General features: G+C 39.1%; 1 protein-coding gene and 1 long non-coding RNA gene across 3 annotated transcripts in view; one reads left to right on the forward strand and one right to left on the reverse strand.

The window, feature by feature from the left end:
- LOC135279361 (neural-cadherin-like) overlaps window positions 1-22,222 on the reverse strand; it is a 79,938-nt gene that overhangs the window by 48,996 nt on the left and 8,720 nt on the right. For both annotated transcript variants that reach the window (XM_064386693.1, XM_064386692.1), the window contains exons 2-11: window positions 15,691-15,888; window positions 14,391-14,616; window positions 11,790-11,994; window positions 9,969-10,080; window positions 8,526-8,775; window positions 5,638-5,780; window positions 3,164-3,336; window positions 1,995-2,163; window positions 1,039-1,209; window positions 288-460 (exon numbers count right to left, since the gene is read on the reverse strand). In XM_064386693.1, the coding sequence (XP_064242763.1) occupies window positions 288-460; window positions 1,039-1,209; window positions 1,995-2,163; window positions 3,164-3,336; window positions 5,638-5,780; window positions 8,526-8,775; window positions 9,969-10,080; window positions 11,790-11,994; window positions 14,391-14,616; window positions 15,691-15,888 (1,820 nt within the window). The remainder of the gene's footprint in view (window positions 1-287; window positions 461-1,038; window positions 1,210-1,994; window positions 2,164-3,163; window positions 3,337-5,637; window positions 5,781-8,525; window positions 8,776-9,968; window positions 10,081-11,789; window positions 11,995-14,390; window positions 14,617-15,690; window positions 15,889-22,222) is intronic.
- On the forward strand, window positions 8,658-9,968 carry LOC135279364 (uncharacterized). The gene is made up of 2 exons (XR_010346627.1): window positions 8,658-8,830; window positions 9,452-9,968. It is a non-coding gene; the product is annotated as an uncharacterized LOC135279364 (long non-coding RNA).

Below are 22,222 nucleotides of genomic sequence, written 5' to 3' on the forward strand. Positions count from 1 at the left end.
TTCTTGCTCCTCTGCTTCTGCCCTCAGCCCTTGGAATCAGCATGCCAGAGCCAGGGAAATGGGAAGAACAGGTCTCAGAGGCAGTGCTGTGGCTGCTGCTTCCCAGGTGAAAGCAGGGCTTGCTCAAGCAATTCACATTCCATGAACCCAGCAGCTAAAAGCCTTAGGCTCATGTTTAATTTAAGTAGATGTATTGATCATTTAATCTGAGGGGTAACCCAAACTCATGACCTCAGTCTCTCCTATGATATATTGAAATAGCTTAAAAACGAAAGCAAGAACCATACCTGAGATATGGGTTGGTTCACAAACACCCAGCCTGTGGTAGGATTAATCTGTAAATAATTTGGTTCATCACTTGCTATGGAATATGTAATGGCAGCATTTGAGCTGTAGTCATCATCACGGGCTGCAACACGCAGGAAGCTGGTCCCAACTCTTGTGTCCTCTCTAAGGAAATCTAATGGAAGGAAAAGATATTTCAAATTGATCATTAATTTAGTAAACTATCGAAGGAAAAGATATTTCAAATTGATCATTAATTTACTTAACTACATGGACATTTTAGTAAGTCCTAAAGAAATAACTGCCATACATTATTACTTTAGTACAATTTTCTCTTCCTTGGAACAATAGCCAAGGAAAATACACTGAGTATTTTAAAGGGCTGCTATCACTCCAGAGCTACTGATCATATCTGAACTTCATATACCCTATTCATAACCTGGAATTTTTATTTCTTATAAGATACTTCTCTTAACTCTATTTTAACCCAGAGAATAATTGCTCTGTATGAATGACATGGCTATTGTTTCAAGGAACTTTCCCATAAGGCAGGCCTATGAGCCAAGGCTGTACATGTTACATCACACATTACACAGAGTAACAGCTCTGCATTAAATAAGCAAAGTGCATCTCTGGATGCATCAAAATTTGTCACATGTTCTACTGCCAGGATAGGCAAAAACCCAAAAATCTGAGACATGGGGTACGCTCACACTCAGGGCACTGAAACTCTATCCAATGACTCGCAATTACATTCATAGTGGGTGTTTTCAAATCTGGGGTCATTGTCATTTTGGTCCAGGATGACAATATTGATCTGGCATATTCCAATGAGTGGCTCCGCTGCCTGATCTGTTGCTGTCACAGTGATGGGATATTCCCTCTGCTTTTCTCGATCAAATACCTGAACAGTTGTCAGAACTCCTGAAAACAAATTAAATATAAAAGAGTTAAAATTCTGTGCATCTGGCAACCTTCTTCAAGCAGATGTTTATTTTTCTGTCAGTACATTGGGATACAATGCAGTAGGTTAAGTACACCTATAACATCAGCTTCAGGTTCAAGGATCCAAGCCTGAGATTTAACAATTGCAACAGCTGACATTGTACTGCTCAGGCAGACTCAAACTTCAGTTACATTTCATCCACACACAAGAGGAATTTTAATTAGAATGGAAGTGTAATTTAAGTATAGAAAATGGAGGTAAGTACAAACTAAGACAATGAGTTTCTCAAGAAATTATTTCTTTTGAAGAGCAGTAAGTACAGGGTAAAGGAATGTTTGATATCTTTCATCCTCCAGAAATTCAGCCTGAACTTAGTTTTGGCCTTCTCAGATTTAGTTCCTTTGCTGTCTCTAAGACTGATGTAATTTGGATAAATCACTTATATGCCATTAGCAATGTTGCAAGATAATGTACACTTAAAATAGGTTTGTTTGGGATTTTTAAATCCAGTCACAAAAGCACACAAGTTACTTCACAAAGCAGAATGTCCACGTTTCAAGGAAAGCATCAGTTTTAGTTCAGTACTAGACATGAAACTTAGTTTCATGGAGGACTTGTTCATGCAGTTAATACAGTTTGTATTTGGTCTGCAGTCAAAACACTACATGAAAAAGCATGAAGTCTGATTTTATCTAAGCCTTTTTTCCAGCAGTGTCACAAGTTGGTTTCTCTATGCCATTATCAGCACTGACATTTGCTTTACCTGTGTCAGGGTGAATGCTAAATGCTGGCAGGACACCATCTCTGTGCATCAAGCCATATTTCACTATTCCATTGGCCCCTTCATCAGCATCAGTGGCTTCAACCTGCAGAACAACAGTCCCTGAAGGCTGATTTTCCAGGACAGAAGCATGTTCCCGATAATACTGGCACTACAAGAGGGGAGGAAAAGAAAGAAAGAACAATTTAAAAAAGAGAAAAATCAAGGACTTCCCTTGCCATTTGATTTAAAGGTATACTAGCAGAGGGGAAAAAGAATTATTTAGCTACACTTGCATTGCCATGCTCTGCTGTTAAAGCTTTATCTAACCATGATTAATTTAAATTTCCCTTGCTATTTTGTGGTTATACAAACAACACAAAACATGAGGCCACTGAGCATCTCCAGCTAATGGAAATATTTGGAGAAAAAGTTAAAGTTGCTTCCAAATGCAAATATTTTTCTATACCAGCAGAGGTCTAGTAAAAGAGGGCATACACTTACCCAAACCACAGAACTGTTTTGATCAAAAGGGATTTCTACACAAAGCAACTTTGTCAAGGAGAGGTTACTGAAAATTTCTAAGACTGACATGAATAGTTGCTGACTTTTCAAAATATGCAACATTGCTCATCAAAATCTGAGCCACGAGTACTACACCTGAAATTTTTAGACAACAGATCTTTAACGTGAATTAACATTCTGAAACCAAATTCAAGCATTTATTTTTTACCGTACTTCAGTATTTAAGCTAAAACATTCTTCTCTCTTTCATTAGTTCCAGACCCAATCATCAAAGGAAGAAAGGAAGACTTTGTAATTTAGAGAGGTGTTCTGGAGTATTGTGGAAGAAGCCCACTGCACAGACAGCTATCCCTGGGGATTCCTGCTCACATGGGATCTCCAGAAGTGTTTCACTTGGCCTCACCCTCTGAAGTGCCAGAGATGAGATGTGGCTCAGGGAACAGACAGGAGCTCACAGGAGCTGTTCCGCCACAAGAGCAGAACAAACCCTGAAAGCCTTAGGGAGGGATGGAGAAGAAGCAGAAGAGAGGACCCAGAGGGAAGCAGAGCAGCTCCTGACCAGCTCTGCTGCTGCACACCTGCAATGCCAGCAGTGCTAAAACAGTTTTACACAGTCCAGTACAAATGCCAGAGGCTCATATATTTACCTTCTGAAAGACAGGTTTGTTATTGTTGACATCATCAATTTTCACAACAACCTGGGCAGTACTGGTGAGAGGATGGGGCCCTCCAGAGGCATTATCATCAGTAGCTGTGACATTCAGAACATACTCTGTCCCCTGCAGCTCAGGAAATGGGCTTGCACGAAGTCTAACTAGCCCTGTAAAAACAGCAGGTTGTGGGGTTTTGCTGCATTAACCCATTTCCATTATTCTTCTCACTAGTAAGCATGACAACAAAGCATTCTGGTTTACCTATTCACCAATAAAGCATAAGGCTGTGCTATTTAATTTAACTATGGTGTTTTTACTGCAGTCCCACATTAAAACAAAATTAAGACATCGCAACAGGTTTGTCTGCAGGTCTGTCTACAGAGCAAACTGAGCCAGCAGCCACAACTCAGCTGACCTGCACATAATGGCTTTCATCAATCTGCAGCTGCCATGGACAGCTCAGCTGAGACTCCTTCAATTTTACCTTCCTGCAGCTCAGTCAGGGCACAGGCTGAGAAACCTCTGTTCTGCCTCTCAGAATTCCCCACAGGACACAGCCTGCTGGGTGGGACACAGAGGCACTGGTAAAAAGAGGGGCTACAAATGCAGAAGGGAGCACTGCTGCCTGAGATCCTGCAGAGAGGGGCTGTCATTCTTTTGCTCCACCATCCATCACATCTGTTATTCATCAGGAAAAATCACAATTGTCATCACAACAGAGTATTTTCACAGCATCAATGTCACTAAATTTGTTTGAAAATGTAGTGTTTTAGCTGCAGCACTTATCTTTGACACTTCTCCCCTGTACCTTCACATTTCTACAAGAGGATACAGACTATTCCCCTGACAGCATTCATGAAAAGAAGCTGCTGTAAGCCACTGCATAAACCTTTACTGGCTTATTCAGCAACAAAAGCTAAAAGTCTTTTGGAAAAAATGCTAATGTTCCTAAAATTCAGTTTCAAATACTATAGAATTAATTGGCAAAAAAGTATGACTGTACCTATACATGATTTTCTATATTAAAACTGTGGAGCTAATCCCAAGAGATGCTATCAATCAAATGTTAAGATGCTTTGACCAAAAACATCTGTTTCTCACAAAAAAGATCTTCAGAAGTGTCATGTATATTAATGCTGTAGCTTTTAGACACTTTCCAAACCTTTGTTCTTCTCCAGGTGCCACAGCATCTGTAGAAATTTAACTCTTGGAACCAGCAATTCTATTTTGAAATCAGAAAGGAAGTAAAGGAGCTCATAGTAAACTCAGGGTCAGGATTCAATGCTTGCCAGTTACCTGCAGACTGTATTTTTGGGAATGTTTCAGAATCTAACATTAATATTGCAGAACCATGATTGCATTGAAATTAAAATTTCATGTTAAGTGAACTCTATGAAATAAAGTGAAGGAATAACTAAGAGCAGCTTGGTCCTTCCTATGTGTTCAATGCTTTGGAAAATCTAAGTTCAGATTTTGATTGCAGTTCAGAATACAAAGTAGTTTAACTGAAGTTAATTAAGTTACTTCAATCCTTCAATAGGATTTCAATTTGTTTGCCTGTTTCAATCTCAAAACATCCTCTTCTGTTTTTTCAAGCAAGCAACAGCAAATAAATCCTATTAATTTAAAAGGATATTGCCAACCTACTCAAGATGCTGGTGTTTGCATTTATTTTATTTACTTTTTTTTTCTAATGAGGACACCAATATGGTGGGAACCTTTTTTCTTCTCATGTTTTGAAAATATGTGATTATTGAAAAGAATTTTAAAAAGTAGAAATTGGCATTTCAGAACAAATGCCTTAAACTGTAAAGTATTCTCCACACATCTTTTCTCATGTATGTAATATTCTTGGCTAAATAACACTGGTCATGCGAGTGATTAATCTTAAATGAAAAATATACTTCTTCAGATTTTATATACTTTTACTTTCACTGTAATAAAACAGTGGTAGTTTCGTTCTACCTACAAACACTTCATTTTGTGTCAGCACAACATAGATAAGTCCAGCCAAGAAATGTTTTCTCTCACCAGCATGATCAGGACATTGACACAAGCATGGGGTGGGAAAAGCCTCATTTAAAATCCCAGATGTCCAGTTTCTTATATTAAATTCCATTCAGATATCTGTCTGACATTTTGGAATGTCATCCTGTTATCAATAATAACATTCTCTATTAAGTTACTGTCTCTTAAGCTACTCTGTTATCTATAATAATGCCCTCTATTAAGTTACTGACTGAAAGCAAACACTGAACAGGTAAGAGAGGTCAATTATACACAGATTTAGGAAATTACACAATTTTTTATCATTATAAGAGAGTATATGCATTTTTTCCCTGCACTTTCCAAAATTAAGCTTCAAAGATAGCACATGTGATTCAGTTTGATAATAAGACCAAATTCAAGGTGCATCACAACAGAACCAACATTATGACCACAGCAGCAAAGAGCTAATATACAATTACCTTTCTTAGGGTCAATAACAAAGTTCCCTCTCTCATTCCCAGACAGAATATCATATGTCACTCCATCTCCATCAGGATCAACAGCATTAACTGTGGCAATCAGTGTGTTTGGGCCTGCATCTTCAGAAACAAAGCTCCTGTAGCTGTTAAAACACCCAGACAACAGCACATTCATGAATTTAACCAGGGTATAATAGATACAGAACTGAACTTTACAACACCTACCAACTGCTTGTTCAAAGGACACTGCAGGAATTTGTAATTTTCTAATACAATTATACTGATATGTTGCTTTTTTGTTAAGCAGTGAAATTACAGCATTAATGATCTATCCAACCATCCACAACTTTCTGGTTTTACCCCCACATTTCCCTCCAAACTTCCAGCAGTACCACAGCCTTGAAGATGAGCTGTGCAACAAGACCTGTGCTAAATGCAGAATTCACTTGGGATTTTTTGAATTTGAAAAAATGAGCTTCCTGATTCAGACTCCAAGCAAACATTTGCTAAGTTATAGCAGTTCCCATCACAGCACTTTCTGACACAAGCCCTCAAAAGACTTTCAGTGCAGTCCTTGTCCAGCAGGACTAAGATGAGAGTGAGATGTGGAGGATATGTGCATAATGTCAGTTTTACAAAAATCTCTGCTCAAGTCCAGACACATCACTGACATTGTAAGCTCTTAAGAGGCATTATCAGCCTAAGCTTAATGCTCTCTGGAATAGAAAAGCCCCTACTTTAGCAAAGTCCCAAATATTTATTATTTTATCTGACTGCATGGAGCGTGTGGCAGACTAAGCACCCACCAGGCCTGTCCACAGGAGATATCCCAAAGCTCAGCTCTGAGAGTGAACTGCAGCTGGCTGCATCCACCACAGTACAGATGCACACTGGGTTGGAGTGCTTATGGACACACTGGCCAGATGCTGAGAATAGCAAAAAATTGAAAGGAAAAGAAAATGGATGCTCAGAAAACCTTTTCCTTCGCTTTTGTTGTCGAGATATGTGTGGTTTCTATGAAACCTCCACAGAAACAGCTTCTTTTCTTTCCCCAGTTTTATATGCAGTGAAGTAAGCGAAGCAAATCATTCTGGTTTAGCTCAGTCACAAAACTCAAGACACTGTCTTAACTGTGCATCTCAAAAGTGAAGGAACAGTAATACTGATAATTTTTACATGAAATACAGGGAGAGTGGAGTTCAGAAGAGATCTCTTAAAAAAGAGAAAGTAAAAACTGACAACATGAAAGAGTGGTAGCCTTAAGCATTTCCTAACTGAGATAAAGAATAACTGTGATGAAAGAGAGCTCATGGCAAGGAATCATGAGTTTGTACTGGGCTGTAAGTCTGTTTGAACAAAGGGCTAGAAGGACAACACCATCCCCTAGATTTGGATTAGACTGCCACAGAGCACAACATGAACTGCAAACAGTCTCGCAACAGGTTCCAATTTCCATGAGTTCACAATGATTCTATTTCATGGAAAATTTCAACTAAGTTCTGTCTGAAATTTACCTCTGGATTCAAGATTTTTTTCATAACTGGAAAGATAAAGCAAAATCAAAGCCTAGTTAACCAAAAGCTTGACATAATTTGTATTCTAGGAGATGAATTCAATTCCAATGTCTATCTACATGTACACACAACAGTCGTTTCCCTGCTATTGCACAGAGAACAGAAAAGCTTCTTGTGAAGGTTTGGTGATTTAAAATAATATTATTTTAATCACATACTTCAGCAAACTTTGAGTACAAGAGCTGGCAGGGAGTTTCATTTAAACTATGTTTTCTGTTTCAAATTTGTTAGAGATATTTACAGCATCTAAATATTATCACTCGCTTCTGATTAAAATATTAGGAACAGATGAAGATAAATATTCAATATCTCTGAATAGGAAAAGAAATTAAATGAAAAATAGGAAGAGAAACATAACCTGGTTTAGTATTCAAATATATACAGAAATCCAATATTAAATTACAAAAGATCAGATTTTCCAAGCCATATCTCTTCAGCAATGTTTAGAAAAGAAAGAAAGGCGCAAGATTTTGAAGCCAGAGGTTATCTGCACATAAAACAAGGACTGTCAGAAAGCTTTGATGTTTTGTTCAGTTAAACCCCAAGCTTAACATCACTGAAATCTTTGCTTTGGTTTTGTTCTGGGCAACTTCTACTTTTAAGAGTCAAAGTCTGGTGCAGAAGCTGACTGGAAATTCCATTACTAAGGCTCTAACATCACTGCAAACTTACAGCACTTCTGGTATTGCTTCAAATTCTGCTGAATCCCAGCTATGGAAGAAAAGTGCTTACATGTATTTAGAAGAAAAAAATATATACATAATTTGTAGGGGATGGAAAGTGAAATTAAGTGAACTCCACTTAATGGCATTTATCTTGTGGGTTTTGTAATTCAGTTGCCATTTAGGTTTGTGTCATCTAAGCATTTTTCTTTGACAGCTATAAACCAGGGATGCAGACTGCTGACTAAGTTTCAACTGCCTAATTAAAAGGCAAAATTCCCCCATGTCTCTAAATGAGGGCTAATGGCAACAACTCTGCTGCCTGTTTTTTCTGCCTGATTTCCTGTGGTGGTGGAGGGGTGCTCCTGAAATTATTGCTCCATATATTTCAGTACATACTGGAAAAATAGAAATGCAAAAAAGAGATATAATAAATAAAAATAAATTTAAAAATTAATAAGATATGTATTGTTTATATACTACCTTTTTTTTTTTACTGAGAGTTTCAGACTCAAAATATCACTACCCATTTGTCAGACCAGCTCTCAGCTTTGATTGAAACAAAGCCAATTGTCATTCTGTGATCAGCCATTCAACCAAAATACAAAAAGCAACAGTAAAAAATAACAGAGTCTGAAGAATTTGTATTTACATAGTCTGAGAAAACTCAGGTGCTTCATCATTCACATTGGAGACATGGATCCTAACAGTTGCTGTGCCAGTCCTGGGCTCTTCCCCCTGATCCACAGCCATGATGATGAACTCATAGAGGTGGTTAGGGCGCTCATAGTCCAACCGTGTGGCTGGAAAAATAGTGCCATGAGAAGTAATGCTGAAGTCTTGGCTCAGAGTGTAATACAGCAGCTGGGCATTCTCCTTGGAATCACAGTCAGTGGCTGTCACTGGTAGAAGGGAAGAGAAAGACATTGTGTAGATCAAAGTTGGTGAATTGGAATGGTAAGTGCATTTACTGCTACTGTAGCAGGATTTGCCTTGGCAAATGTGGTGCTTGACACCAGTCAGAGAACTCTGCTCTCCCTTGTGCTTTTTTTTAGTGAACTAACCCTTACTCAAAATAGGTTATTTAAAGAACCAAAAGTTAAGTCCCTGGGAGAATTTAGATGCTACATCTTGACTTTGTTAAAGAGTCCTGTACCATCAAGACTATATTCTCACATAGAGAAGTATATTCTCATGTCCACCTCACCTACACTGCTGACTTAAAATCACTCAGATCACACACTGGGAAATTAAAGATGGGATATTTACATATATTATTCAACTGATGCCCATTATGTGTTTGTCAGATCCTATTCATAGCCTACAAAAATCTATTCTAAAAGCACAGTTACAGACCAGTAATTAACAAACTACCATTAGTACAGGATAAATCACTAAGCAGAACAATAGGAGGTTATCAATAGCAACTATTTACTAGGGAAAAGCAATTTTCCAGCAGTTGAATTTCCTTTCCCCCCTCAAGATTTAGAGAAAGTTGATGTAAGGGTTAAAGACAATACAAGGCCTTTGTACAACTGTTTAATAGACACAAATTTGTTTTCTTGCTACACTTTACAGAGCACCACCACTTGAAGCTCAAGTGCTTGGTCTCCCTGGGAAGAAGCAGTCTTCTCGTCAAGCATCCAAACAAAACCTCCCACAGAACAGTTAAAGTGTACAAGAGGCTGTTAATGCAAGAGAGCAGAACTCCTGCAGCAAGCCCACACAGGACTCTCAGAGACAGAGAAGCTGAGCTGAGGCATCCACAACTTCTGATAAAGGATCACTCTCTTCCTTCAAGAAATGTAGCAAGACTGTTACTATGAGCCTGCTGCTGTAATACCAACCACAACAAAGTTCTGTTACTTCAAAATTCCACAAGAAAATCTGTTTCTTTTGCCTTCCTGTCCCCCAAAACTGTTTGGGCTGTGGCACCAGTAAATAACTCTGACATGAATCTACAAGGTGTCATTTGCCTTCAGAGAGCTGCAACTACCCACACTGGGACAAGTAATTTTGCTTTCTGAACTGAATTCTAAGTGGTGCAAGGGAGAAAAATACAGTGAACGTAATAAATGGCTTCAGGAGCACTAACCTTGGAGAAGTGCAGTTGTCATAGGAACTGTTTCAGGAACACCGACTTTGCTGTAAATCGACTGATGAAATTCGGGGGCACAATCATTCACATCTGTGATTACAACCAAAACCTTAATGGAGAAGAGGGGAATGTTAAACAGCAAAGTGAATCAAGGGAATGACCTCACTGCTCTGGAAATACCACATGGAAGAATTTCCCAAAAACATCCTTGAAGTCTTCAGCAGCTATAGGATAAGACATTTTTCTTAGATTGCTCTTTTTCTGCTGAGTGCCACTGAAATATTACATTCCAACATACTAGCAATTGCCAAGTCCCTGACCCTGCAGCAATGTTTTCCACTCACCCTTCATCTCCATTGATTATTCCTTATTACTAGTTTAAAGGAAAATGCACCATCTGCTTGCCAAGCACCCTTTTTCCATTATCTTATCTTGCACCACTTCTGTGATTTGTAACACTAAAAACTCTACTGCCAAGCATATTACATTTTAGCATTATAAATCTCTAAGACCAAGTTCTGAATTTAATTACAGCAGCACAAATCAGATACAAGTGGAACTGATCTCCAGGGAAGTGATCACAGCCCCAAGCCTGACAGGGCTCAGGGAGGGCTTGGACAATGCTCTGAGGCACAGGCTGGGATTGCTGGGGGGTCTGTGCAGGGCCAGGAGTTGGCCTCAATCCTTGTGGGTCCCTTCCAACTCTGGGTATTCTATGGTTCTGGAAAACCAAGTAAGAGATACAATTTTGCCTCCAACATCTTTACAAATGCTTTCTTATTCCTGTGTCAAACATGAGTCCACAGTTTACACTCCCAGCACTAAGGAGTGTGAAAAGGAGCCTTTCTGGTGGCTCATGCTGCACCTCATGCAGTTAGGGGAGGCATTCTGCCTTACAGAGCACCAAGCAGAGCTGTATTCCATGAGCCTTGCAGAGCAGGTATGCCTGAGCTGGAGCTTCTCTCTCTACTATTGAGGTTGTACCAGTGTAAAGTAGGTACAAGTTAAACTACCTCTAGGCTAAACATATTTTTAAATCATCTCATAATCCTCTTTTGAGTCATATTTTACCATTCTTCATCTTGTAGTGCACAAGGGTCAGCTGAAACTATCAGGGTCTGGTGTGCTACAGCCAGTGTTTGCTACACTGGCATACTGCTTCCTGTGTCTCTGTGTCCTCACACTTGATGCTAATAATTCTGTCTCCAGCTCCCTATCTTATTTCCTGCAGCAGGAACAAACTCATAACATATGCTTTTCCTAGCTCAGTGAATTTCTGAATTCAAATAACTGTAATAACTATATTAAGAAATATTTTTGGTGTCAAACAGCTTTCTAAAATACCACAAACCATCAGCTTTTAATATCACTGAATTTTTATTACTTTCTTGTTTTATGAGTTCACTTTGTGTTCTTGATACAAAACAAGTAATTCTTCATTCCTGCCTTTGTTTTAGAGTGGAATAATCTCAAATGTACCTCATACTTGACAAAAGTAGAGTAAGACAAAATGTCTGGCTTGGCCACACCCATTTCCATGTGTTATCTTGGCTTGTTGTCCCAAGCCAAGATAAGGCTTGGGATCTAAGATGGGATGGCATATTGATCCCTCAGAAACAGCTTTTAGAGCATCTGCAAGAATGAAATCCAAGAGTACCTAAACCACTCCTCAACACCTCCCCACAGACAGAAAGACTTTTGAAGAGGACAGCAGAACGGCCAGCATGGGGAAACAGGAGCTCCTGGTGCATTCTCCCCAGATTCAAAAGGATGAAGGAAAATGGAAATGCACCCAGGCTGCTGGAGGGGAGCACCTACCTCAGCAGCAGTGCTGAACTGCCCCTCACTCTCCTCTGCCCTGACCAAAAGGAGGAACTGGTGGGGGTCTCCTTCATAATCCACACTCCGAGTTAGACTGAGCTCTCCTGTTGCCGGATCAATGCTGAACAGACCCCCAGGATTAGTGAGCAAACTGTAGCTCAGGGATTGCTTTTGATATGACACAGCAGTGACTGTAAGAAAGCTGCATTAAAAGAAACAAAAAGAGAGGACTCAAGGACATAACACGACAATGTGAAAAATATGACAAAAGCGATGCATATCAGAAAGGCTGGTGCAACCCTGCAGGTCTGCTCAGAGGTATCCTCAATGAACTCACTGACAGCTGTATCTAAACACCAAATTCAAGCATTTTGTTACACAGTGCTTCTATCACCTTGGGGTTCAACAGATAAAGATTCTTGGAAGCAGAACACAGTAAGGATTAAAAATGCAGGAGCAGAGGATTTAAATTTTGCTGCAACTGAATTTGCCTACTTCAACTTCCTTCTGTGGTAGTGATGGTTTTCAAGCAGAAAACTAAAAGATAAAGCAAGATGAAAAATATTTGTTTTAATAACAACACAGTAAGTTTGCTGCAGTCATACCATCCTAAAGTTCCAATAGATAACAGCAAAAGGATAAAAGCCAGGCCCTAACAGCAGTGTGAGTTACAGCTCACACTGGACATATATTCTTAGCTCATCTGACACTATCTTTTTTCCACTGAAGTGCAATGTGTTTAAAGCCTTCAAGTGGAAACACCCACAATAAGAAGTAAAAGATGAAATTTAAAACTAAATATTTTTAAAGGACTTAAGCCAGAAAATTAATTCCTCAAGTTCTCTTACTTTAACATGCAAGTTTCTTAGGAAAAATAATTTCATCTCCTGAGAGGACACACCAACATTATCCTGTGGCAGTTACAGTCAAAAAACACAAACTCATTTTGTGCAAACTCCTTTTCATCCCCCTGCATGGCCACGCTGCTGTGCCTCACTTCCCTCTGGTGCACTACTGCTGTGGGTCATTATCTCTCTTCAATTTTCTCCTGTATTTTCCTGTGCTGAGGTCTCACAGGCAGTTTCAGCCAGTGCATGACTGCATTCCTGCCAACAGGAATTATTTTGCTCTCCTTCCAGCTCCCTGTACTGGCTGCATGTTCAACCCACCTCTGCCCTCCTTCCAGCACTGAAAATCCCAAGGCCATGCTGGGAGCACATTTAACAACACAACTGAAAACTTTTTTTGCCTTTTTTATCTTTGTACCTCCTCGGCTCAGGCTGCCTGTGCAGCTGTAGCTCACTGGTGTGACAGGCAGACCAAAGGAAGGCAAAGATGTAGTAATGCTCCTCTGCTCAGCAGCAGCCTTAATCAGGCTCTAATTAGGAAATCCTAAACCCAGAAATTCAGAGCATGACAGCAACTCTGTTCTGGTTTGGCAAACCAAAACCACTACACCTGCATACTTGGGTAATTGGTCCAATTTAAATATGGATTTTCATGGAAGGATTTTCATGGCTATTTCTGGCCAACACATTACAGAAACAACTTTCACACTTTCATTGTGTATAGTCAAAGTTTTTTAGATGTAACAACCACACAAAATACTTCATTTCTTTTGGATATTACCAAGTCATTTGATCAACTGAATAATCTACTATCATCTAAGGTGTGCAAACCTATTTATAATAGTGATAAAAAGTTATGATTTTTTTTTTAAATTCTAAACATTACTGAACCCAAGACAGCAGGTACCTGTTGGACATTATAGTATTTTGCAGTTATTCCATTTCTTTTATGCCTGTGCAATTTAATTTTATTGCAGTTTTTTTAAAAAAGTTATCTACCAAGATTTTTTTTTTAATCTTAACAGTTTTTAGTTATTTAGACACTGTAAAACTGAATGTTCCAGCACGACAGATAATATAATATGAATAATAGTTGAACTGCCACAGAAGGAACACATTGACTGGAAAAAAAGTATTCTCAATTCAAGCAGAAGAGAAAATATTTGTTGTAAGAAAAAAACTGTTTGGAAAAGAAGGGACTGAGTGTTCAGATGGACTTATGTTATTAACATTTTCTGTGATACTTCAGTTGACATGGTCATACAAAGGATGGAGAAGTAACATGGAAAGTTCTGCAGCATCTTCATTTTAGCTCAGTTTGTCATTGTGATGAAGACAGGAAAAAGAATCTTAGTTTTTCTAATTTTCTCTTAGTGGAGAAGGCACTTCTCCAAATTTGACACATTAAATTAATGTATTCTTTCACACAGGATATCTTGCTTCATGATGTAACAGTACTAATTTGTATTCTGCATTTTGTTTGAAAGTTAAGAAACAATCAACATCTAATCCTTTCCATATAATTTCAAAAAGTAAGAAAGCACAACTATTCAATAGCACTTCTCCCTTAAAAGGGTGACTAAAACAATACATCATCAAACTGTGTCTGGATCACTTCTATTGAGAGACCTAAATTGCTTCTCACAGTATTAATTTATGACTCACAAACAATACCAAAGCTCTGGGGAGATCAAAGAGAAGTCCAAAGCAGGAGCACAGCCTCAGTGCACTGTTGTGAGCTGTTACTTACGGTTCTCCTTGCAGGGTGCTCTCAGGAACATACACAGAGTAGGAGATGTTGGTGAACTGGGGTGGTCGAAATCCAGCAATCACAGAAACAGAGGCTGGGGATCCTCTGCTTCCAAGTTTATCTGCTGCTAGTACAGTCAGCAAATACTCCTTGTCCCTCACCAGTGGCAAACCTGTGGTTTTAATCCAGCCAGTGTCCTTCTCAACTTCAAATCTGTCTTCGCCACCTGAAAGGAACACGTCCACAAATTGTCACCCCTGAAAACATTTTTATTTGATTAAAATTAGGAGGAGAAGACAGTGTCAATTCCCAAGTTGGCTTTGGCTTAGGATCAGCATGCACACTAAGTTCAAAAGTTTGTTTAGAACTTGGAAATCAGTCATTACAGTCATCATTCATGACTGCATTTCAAAATTCTATTTCACTCTCTAGACAATTATCACTATTTGTTATCACTGAATTATAAAATAGTTTGGATTGGAATGGACCTTAAAATCCATCTCATTCTACCTCCTGCCATGGCCAGGGACACCAGCTTGCTCCAAACCCTGTCCAGCCTGACCCAGGACACTTCCAGGGATCCAGGGGCAGCCTCAGCTTCTGTGGGCAACCTGTGCAAGGGTCTCCCCACCCTCACAAGGAGGAATTTCTTCCCAATATCCCACCTAAACCTACTCTCTGTCAGTTTAAGCCACTCCCCCTTGTCTTGTCACTCAAGGCTCTTCTAAATACTCTCTGTCCATCTTTTTTTTATCCTCCAAAACTTTGCTGTTGCTTGACCCCAAGTATCCCTTACCAGAAAATACTCCACTGGAGTGTTATTGTTGCTCCTCATCTGCCCAGACACTTTTGAACATTACTAAAAGGAGTTTCTTAAAAGGACACACACAAAATACTATAATTGAGTTTGTACAAGCTTTGCAGAACCCAGACCTTTAAAAATTTATTACAAATGAACCAGAAGCATGACTCCCACAAGGAATAAGAACATTAACCCTCCTCTCCACCCAACAAACTACTCCTCCACAGACTGTCTCATAAATACAGTCCCCACTGCATTCCCTTGCCAAAGCCTTGGGATTACTGACTGCACCAGTGCCCATCATCTCCAGGGATACATATGGGCAAGAACTCAACTTTGCAAAGAAATCTGTCCATACATCAATAAAAGTTGATTTTTCTCACATACAGAGCTGAAGGTTTATGAACCTCTTGTAGGAGGAAAGGAAATTAAAGCTGAGGACAAAAAAATCACAATCATGAGGCATAATACTCAGGGAATGGGAGGGTTAAAATTTACCTTCCAAGAGAAAATACTCTACAGTTCCATGGATCCCTTCATCTGCATCCACAGCAAGCAACTTGTACACTTCAGTCCCTCCTGCAGCCTCAGGGGAAACCACAGCCAGGAAGGGGAAGGGCTCCATGGCCCACTCAGGGACGTTGTCATTCACATCTGTCACAGTAAGTGACATGTGCACCAGGTACCAATCCTTCCCTAAAGGTCACAGCAAAAGGAAGAAATCGTTAGACAGCTAATTGATGGCACTGAGAGTAACAGGAACCCATCAGGACCTGAGTGTGCACTTGCTGCAATACTGCTGGCACATAATCCAGAAAAACCTGGAGTCTGACGTTCTTCTGGAATGAACAGCATCCAGAAACAATGTGGGGAAGAAATAACCAGCACAAGCTCTGCTGAACTACAGGATTGGGGCCACCCATATCACATACCTCTGAGATCTCTTCTTAGGAAAAATCACACATTCTTAAATTTTCAAACCTTAAATACCTTTTTTTCTAAAAAGTGTTTTCTTTTTCTGAAGAAGGGGGGAAAAAGCATCAAATGTTTTGTTTATGCAAAGTTACAGCAACTCTAAATTTTAAAAGTTAAATACTTGCTGCTAAAAAACTCTAATCTACCCTAACCAGTGATTTGCCCTTCTATAAAGTTCACCAAAATCCTAATATAGTTTTCATTCCCATTTAAGTTGAAATATCATTAAATACATACAATCAAAATCCAGAAGAACAAACCACCACAAAACGGAACTTCAAAATGTTCCAAAAATCAACAGCACAAGATCCTTAAAAATTGAGGACAAAATATTTATTATACTTTTACCATTATTAAATTAATGAAATAGCATACTAAGAAATTAAAGAAATAGCTTACTAAGAATTAGTAAGTTTCACCCAGGTATTGCTGAAAAGGTGGCAGAAAGGACACTTGAGACACTGATGGGGCAAAGGGGTTTTTATAACTGATAATTCTCAGTAATATCAGGGAGCACAGTATGAATAAAACTTGGGCCTGTGGGCCAGTGTGGCTTCCAGCAGACTGTCACTGACCTTGTAAACAGTTGTGGCCAGAAGCCAAGGTGATGTTCCTGCAGGCCATATTTAATGCCTCTGGCTCCAGAAGGGTGAGCCCCAAAGGCAGCACAACTGCACTGGCACTGCACTGTGCTCCAGCCTGGAATGTGGCCCAGGCCAAAACTGCCATCTACACTTACAGCATGACAGCCACAAGCTCAATAATGGATGTGAAGTCAGAATTTTTAAAGTTGATGGTGTTAATACTTGATTTCAGTGTAGATTTATTATTTATACATACATGAAAACATACAACAAGAATTTATTTTCAAAACAGCTCTACAGGAGCTGAAACAGTGTGGAAAAAGGAACATCTAAAACTACCAGTTTTAATTGAAATCTAATTAATAATACAAAAACGCTAGTATTTAAGTATATATTGAAGTAGAAAGTGCTGCCAAAATATCTAATCTTGTAGACAATGCTAAGGAAGCCTGTTCTCCCAGGAAGATCACTTAGGCTGAACTGCTGTACTCATTGTCCCTCTCTACTGCAGTGTGACATCCCTCTACAAAAATCATCCACATTCCAACTCAAGTCTGTTCCTTTGTGTGAGGTGTGCATGTACAGACATTCTCCTTTCACTCCCACAGAGGCACCACCTCCTGAGCCTCAGCTTGCCACACTCAGGAGTTCCTGTCTGCTGGCACGTGGCAAGTTTAGCACATCACAATCTGCCATCTGTGAACAACCAGCTCGTGGGCTGTTGGGAAGAAAACTCCTTGGTGTTGTGCCTGGCAAAGTCAAATAGAAGTTTCTTAGTTTAGATTCCTGAGACTTAATCCATCATGACCTTTGAGTACATCTATTTTTACCCAGAAAATTCTCTTAACAGAAAAAATCAGCAGTCACCCAGGATAACCACTGAGGCTCTCTTGAGTTCACCTTGTAAAATTGTACTAATTCATCTCTATTTTAAACCTGTGAGTCAGTACACGGCCTTTTTTGTTTCTCTAAAGAGCAACAAAAAGTGTATTGACAGTAACTTGTTAAATCCAAATTAATTTATTTGTAATTATACCCTGTACCCAGAACCTAATGCTCCAGGGAATATAATATCAGTTTTACAGTAGCACATATGAAAAAACAGCGCCTACAGCAAAACCCAATATCTAATTTATCAAACAGTAAATTACACAACTGATCAGTTTTCTGAAAAAGAAGCTGTATTGGGTTTGCCCATTAAACATGCACCACTGTGGAACATGGATACATGCAACACGTGTTCTGACATTTTCATGGCAAAATTCCCAGTTACCATGCTTAAAAAGCCTTCCTGACTGTGAGACCTGCTGTGTGTCAGGTATTACTGCACCTCTGCAGAGAGAAGTGTTGGGAGGCCCAGTGTAAGGATGCTCAGTTCAGCTCCTGCAGACAGATGTGCTTTAAAATAGTGCCTGTGAAGCCAAAGCTTCCAAAGACAAACTCAAACTGCCTCACCACAAAACAGGTGACACTGAGGTGAGAGCACAGCTGCCCACTCTGCTGTTGCACTTCCCTTGCAGTCACCCAGGTGTAATTCCCTTCAGCATTCAGACAGACTCTGAATGCAGCTGCTTTGCTTTCTCCTGTGGGGAGCACAAAAAAAGCCACAAGAAGCTGAAAAAACCTTTAAAAAACCCCAAATACGTCAAAAACAGCAGCATATATATTACTTCTCACTACTACACTAAATAGTACCAGATACGTTTTAACTACATGTGTTCTCATGTCAGAATGTGTGTCCCAAAAGTCCCAGGCCAACCAGTCCAAGACACCTGAAGAAAATGCAGAGGAGGGAATGTGCTGGACATTGATTCAAGGTTAAAACACACCACACAGCACACAGCAGGGTGAGCTCTAAATGAGAAGTGCCAAAAGCAATCAGTGACTGCTTGAACACTCCTAAGATTTTAATTAAAATGTGTCCAAACAGAGTAGCAGCAAAAAGGAGAAGTTAATGTCAAAGTTGCCTGTCTCCTCTCAAAAGAACAGCTCTGGTGGAAGCTCCCCCAGTTTGTAAATACCCACTATTAGCCTAGTTTGCCTGGGCATGCTGTGGGCTTAAAGTAGCAGCACTAAATTAGAAGCTGGGTTAAGAACCTCTGAAAATCTGCCCCTATAATAGCAAGACCTATTGAGGATTTGAATGCTACCTTGGTAATCCTGCTAGGAGCAGAAAGGTTACTGATGTTTGTCTCTCTGGAGTCTGGAAATCATTCTCCTAATCAGCCCATGAACTCACTCTGGTTCAAGTCCTGCTAGAGTTCCTAACATGCATGCATTATGTATTCCTCTGTCAAAAAGTAAGTCCCAATTTAAGAATAATTCGTTTTTATTGAAGAAGTAGTAATAAATCTGGTTACAAATCCCACTTTTGTCACTCAACCAATGCCAATTCACTGAAAATGAATATGCTGATACTTAGAACATACTTGTAATTGAGAAACAGTTGTAAGAAAACTGTGCAGAAGTGCATAAGGACTAAGCTTAATCCAAACATGCTCTATCAAAATTCATTGCTCAAAAACTCAAAGGACTTGGGCACATTCCTCCAGGTACTTGTATTTTATCATTTAGGAGACCTTGGTGTCATTCTGACATCTTGGCAAGACCAAAGCTTTCGGCAGTATGTTGGTTACTTCTGAAACATGTGAATAACCTTAACAATTTTGTTAGGACAGTCAGGACAGTCAGCAGGAACTGCAGTGCAGGTAATGGAAGAGACAGCATTTAAGTGCCTCTCTTGACCAGCATTCATTTCCACTGCATATGACTCCACAGATCTTATTGGTATATTATCTTCCTCCATCAACCCCAGACAATCTGATTCATAAGACAAAATGCTGAATAAATCATCATGATTTCCCAGATAAAGGCAGTCTGAAGGAAAATGACTGCAAGTAAATTTTCCCTTGACTGCATGCCATATATCAAAGGCAAAACTACAGCAGAAACACCAACCAGGACTGGAGTTCTCTGCAGAGACCTACAAATGTGACCTGACAACTTGTGGAACAACATCAGGGTGTCCAGCGAAGCATGACAGACAAGGACTTGCCAGAGGACAACCAATGTGATGAAGAGACTGACAGCAACAATAATGTCTGTGTAATATGTGGATGTCTAGCAGGACAAAGCATTAAGCATTTCAAAGTACGTGTTCGTGAACATGATTTTTTTTTAAGCATAACTCCACATTGTAATTAGCACAGCAAGTACTTCCAAGTTTTTCTTGACTGTAATTACCATGACACACACAAAAGGCAGTCTCTTGTGTTTTGTAACTGACACAGCTGCTTGCTTGCAGAACAGACCTTAAACCAGACCTTAAACCAGACTTTCAACTCATTTTGAATAAGGTACATAAAATTAATTTTCTCTCTTACTTATGACAATTTTCTGTGCTTTAGGAGAGTGGATGGATAGAAATTTTAGAAATATATACCTTGCTATACTTCAGGTGTCTCAATGCCTCCGTCCATCAAAACATCCCCCATATGTACCTTACAGATATATTAATGTGTACATCAGTATATAAAAGTAACAGTACATTATCACAAATCTGCATTCATATATTATGGTTAATAGTAGTTCATTAGTACTATATGTGCAGTAATATTGCTACATTATGGAAGAAAATAATATGTTACAATTCCACTCAAATCTTAGCTGAAACAGCTTAAAACTGATAATCCTCTGTGGATTTAGGTTAAGACCTACAAACACACAGAGAGGTTCTACTGAAATGATCTGTTCCCAATACCAGTCCCTGACAAGCAGTGGAGATACCTGCCACTACATCCAGCAGTGTAAGTCAAGCACTGCTGAGCCCCTAAGTCAGGAATCTGACCCAGGCTTCATCTTCCCAAAAAGAATTTCTAACTCTTGTGTAACACAGTAGCAATTACAACTGTCTCAATATTAAAATGCTAGATGGTTGACTTTCAAGCCAGGCACACCATAGATATCTTACACAATGTCATCCATTCAAAAGAAATCCTCAAAGAATGGTTCTGCTAATTAGATTGTTGGCACACACACAGATTTTGCATTTGACAGATTTTCTTCCCTAGCTTCACACAACAGAAAAATTTAAATTGCTTTCTCACAGATACTGAGCAAGAGGAGATAAAACAAAAAATGGGCCTTGCTGATCATGAACATGACAGTAACATAACACTGGAATACCTTATGTCAAAATTGAGTATTTTTAAAAGTCATAGAGAAAATAATACTTCCTATTCAAAAGGGTAAAATCATCTTTTTATTTAATCAGAAACTATCTTTCCTCTTATTTTTCTTCAGCATGGAAACTAATGAAAACAGGTTCTATAAGCAGATTGCTTTTCCCACATATTTGTAAGCACCACTTATTTGCCCTTTGCAGTATCAAACCTAAGCCCCCTCCACAGCTCTCTTTTCAATTTATACAGGAAACTAAAACTAAAATTATAAACTCTAGTCCAGAGGTTTTTCCTACTTTAGCTGCTTAATTCCCTATTAGAGTCAATTCGTGTATCATCAAAAATCCTTCTTAGGGCAGCTCATCCTGAAGTCTGCTTTTTTTCTCTCTGATATTCCCTCCAGTTGGAATTACTTCCTTTTAACTTAATATTACTGACAAAAGCTATAGCACTGAAATTCATTCCCTATCACCAAAATCAATCTTCATAATCCACTGCTGAAACTTCATCATAGGTATCTATCTATAATTGCTTATTTTTCATGCCTATCTGTGGTTGAAAACTGATAAACAGAAGGATTTATTATACTGTCTTGCTCTGAAATCCAACCACATTAGGAAAGCTAATACACTAGCTGGCCACCTTTCTGCTCACAGAAAATACATTGTATATCATCACTCATCATTTTCATCCCTTAGAAAAAAAAATAAAAACAAACAAAAAATTAAGTAACTTGCTGGGAAGCTTAATCATAGTAAAAATGGAAATAAATGGCAATGAGTCAGTAAAAAATAGGGAAAGTCTCTAAAACATTTAAACAGCAATAACAACAACAACCAAATAAAACAGGAAAAAGCCTTAATACTTACACACTATGAAGACTGGGTTACACTTCCCACATCAAATTTAAGATATACAGAGGCACTTAGGAAGGGAAAACCCTCTCAAAATCATTAACTTCTTGGGACAGTTCCAGTTAAAGACTTGTCAAGATGGAAGAACATACTGAAAATTACAAAAAGTAATCAGGTATCTTGATGGGATAATGGTTCTCTTCTGTTTTAGGTTTTTACAGCTTTACTGAATCCAGGCTTATTTGAAAAATCTCTTCTGTGATGTTCCCCATCAATTTTCTGGGAAGGGATTTTAACATAAAGTAACAGGAACCAGTTGCTCCAACCTGCTCTTGCAGCTGGTTAGAAAGACTCACTGGATTGCAGAGAGCTATTGCAAACTGATACATCCAGTCATTTCAGACAGCAACTAGAAAAAATGTTCACCCACCTACCA

The sequence above is a fragment of the Passer domesticus genome, chromosome 12 (genome assembly GCF_036417665.1).
Source record: "Passer domesticus isolate bPasDom1 chromosome 12, bPasDom1.hap1, whole genome shotgun sequence".
Taxonomy (NCBI): domain Eukaryota; kingdom Metazoa; phylum Chordata; class Aves; order Passeriformes; family Passeridae; genus Passer; species Passer domesticus.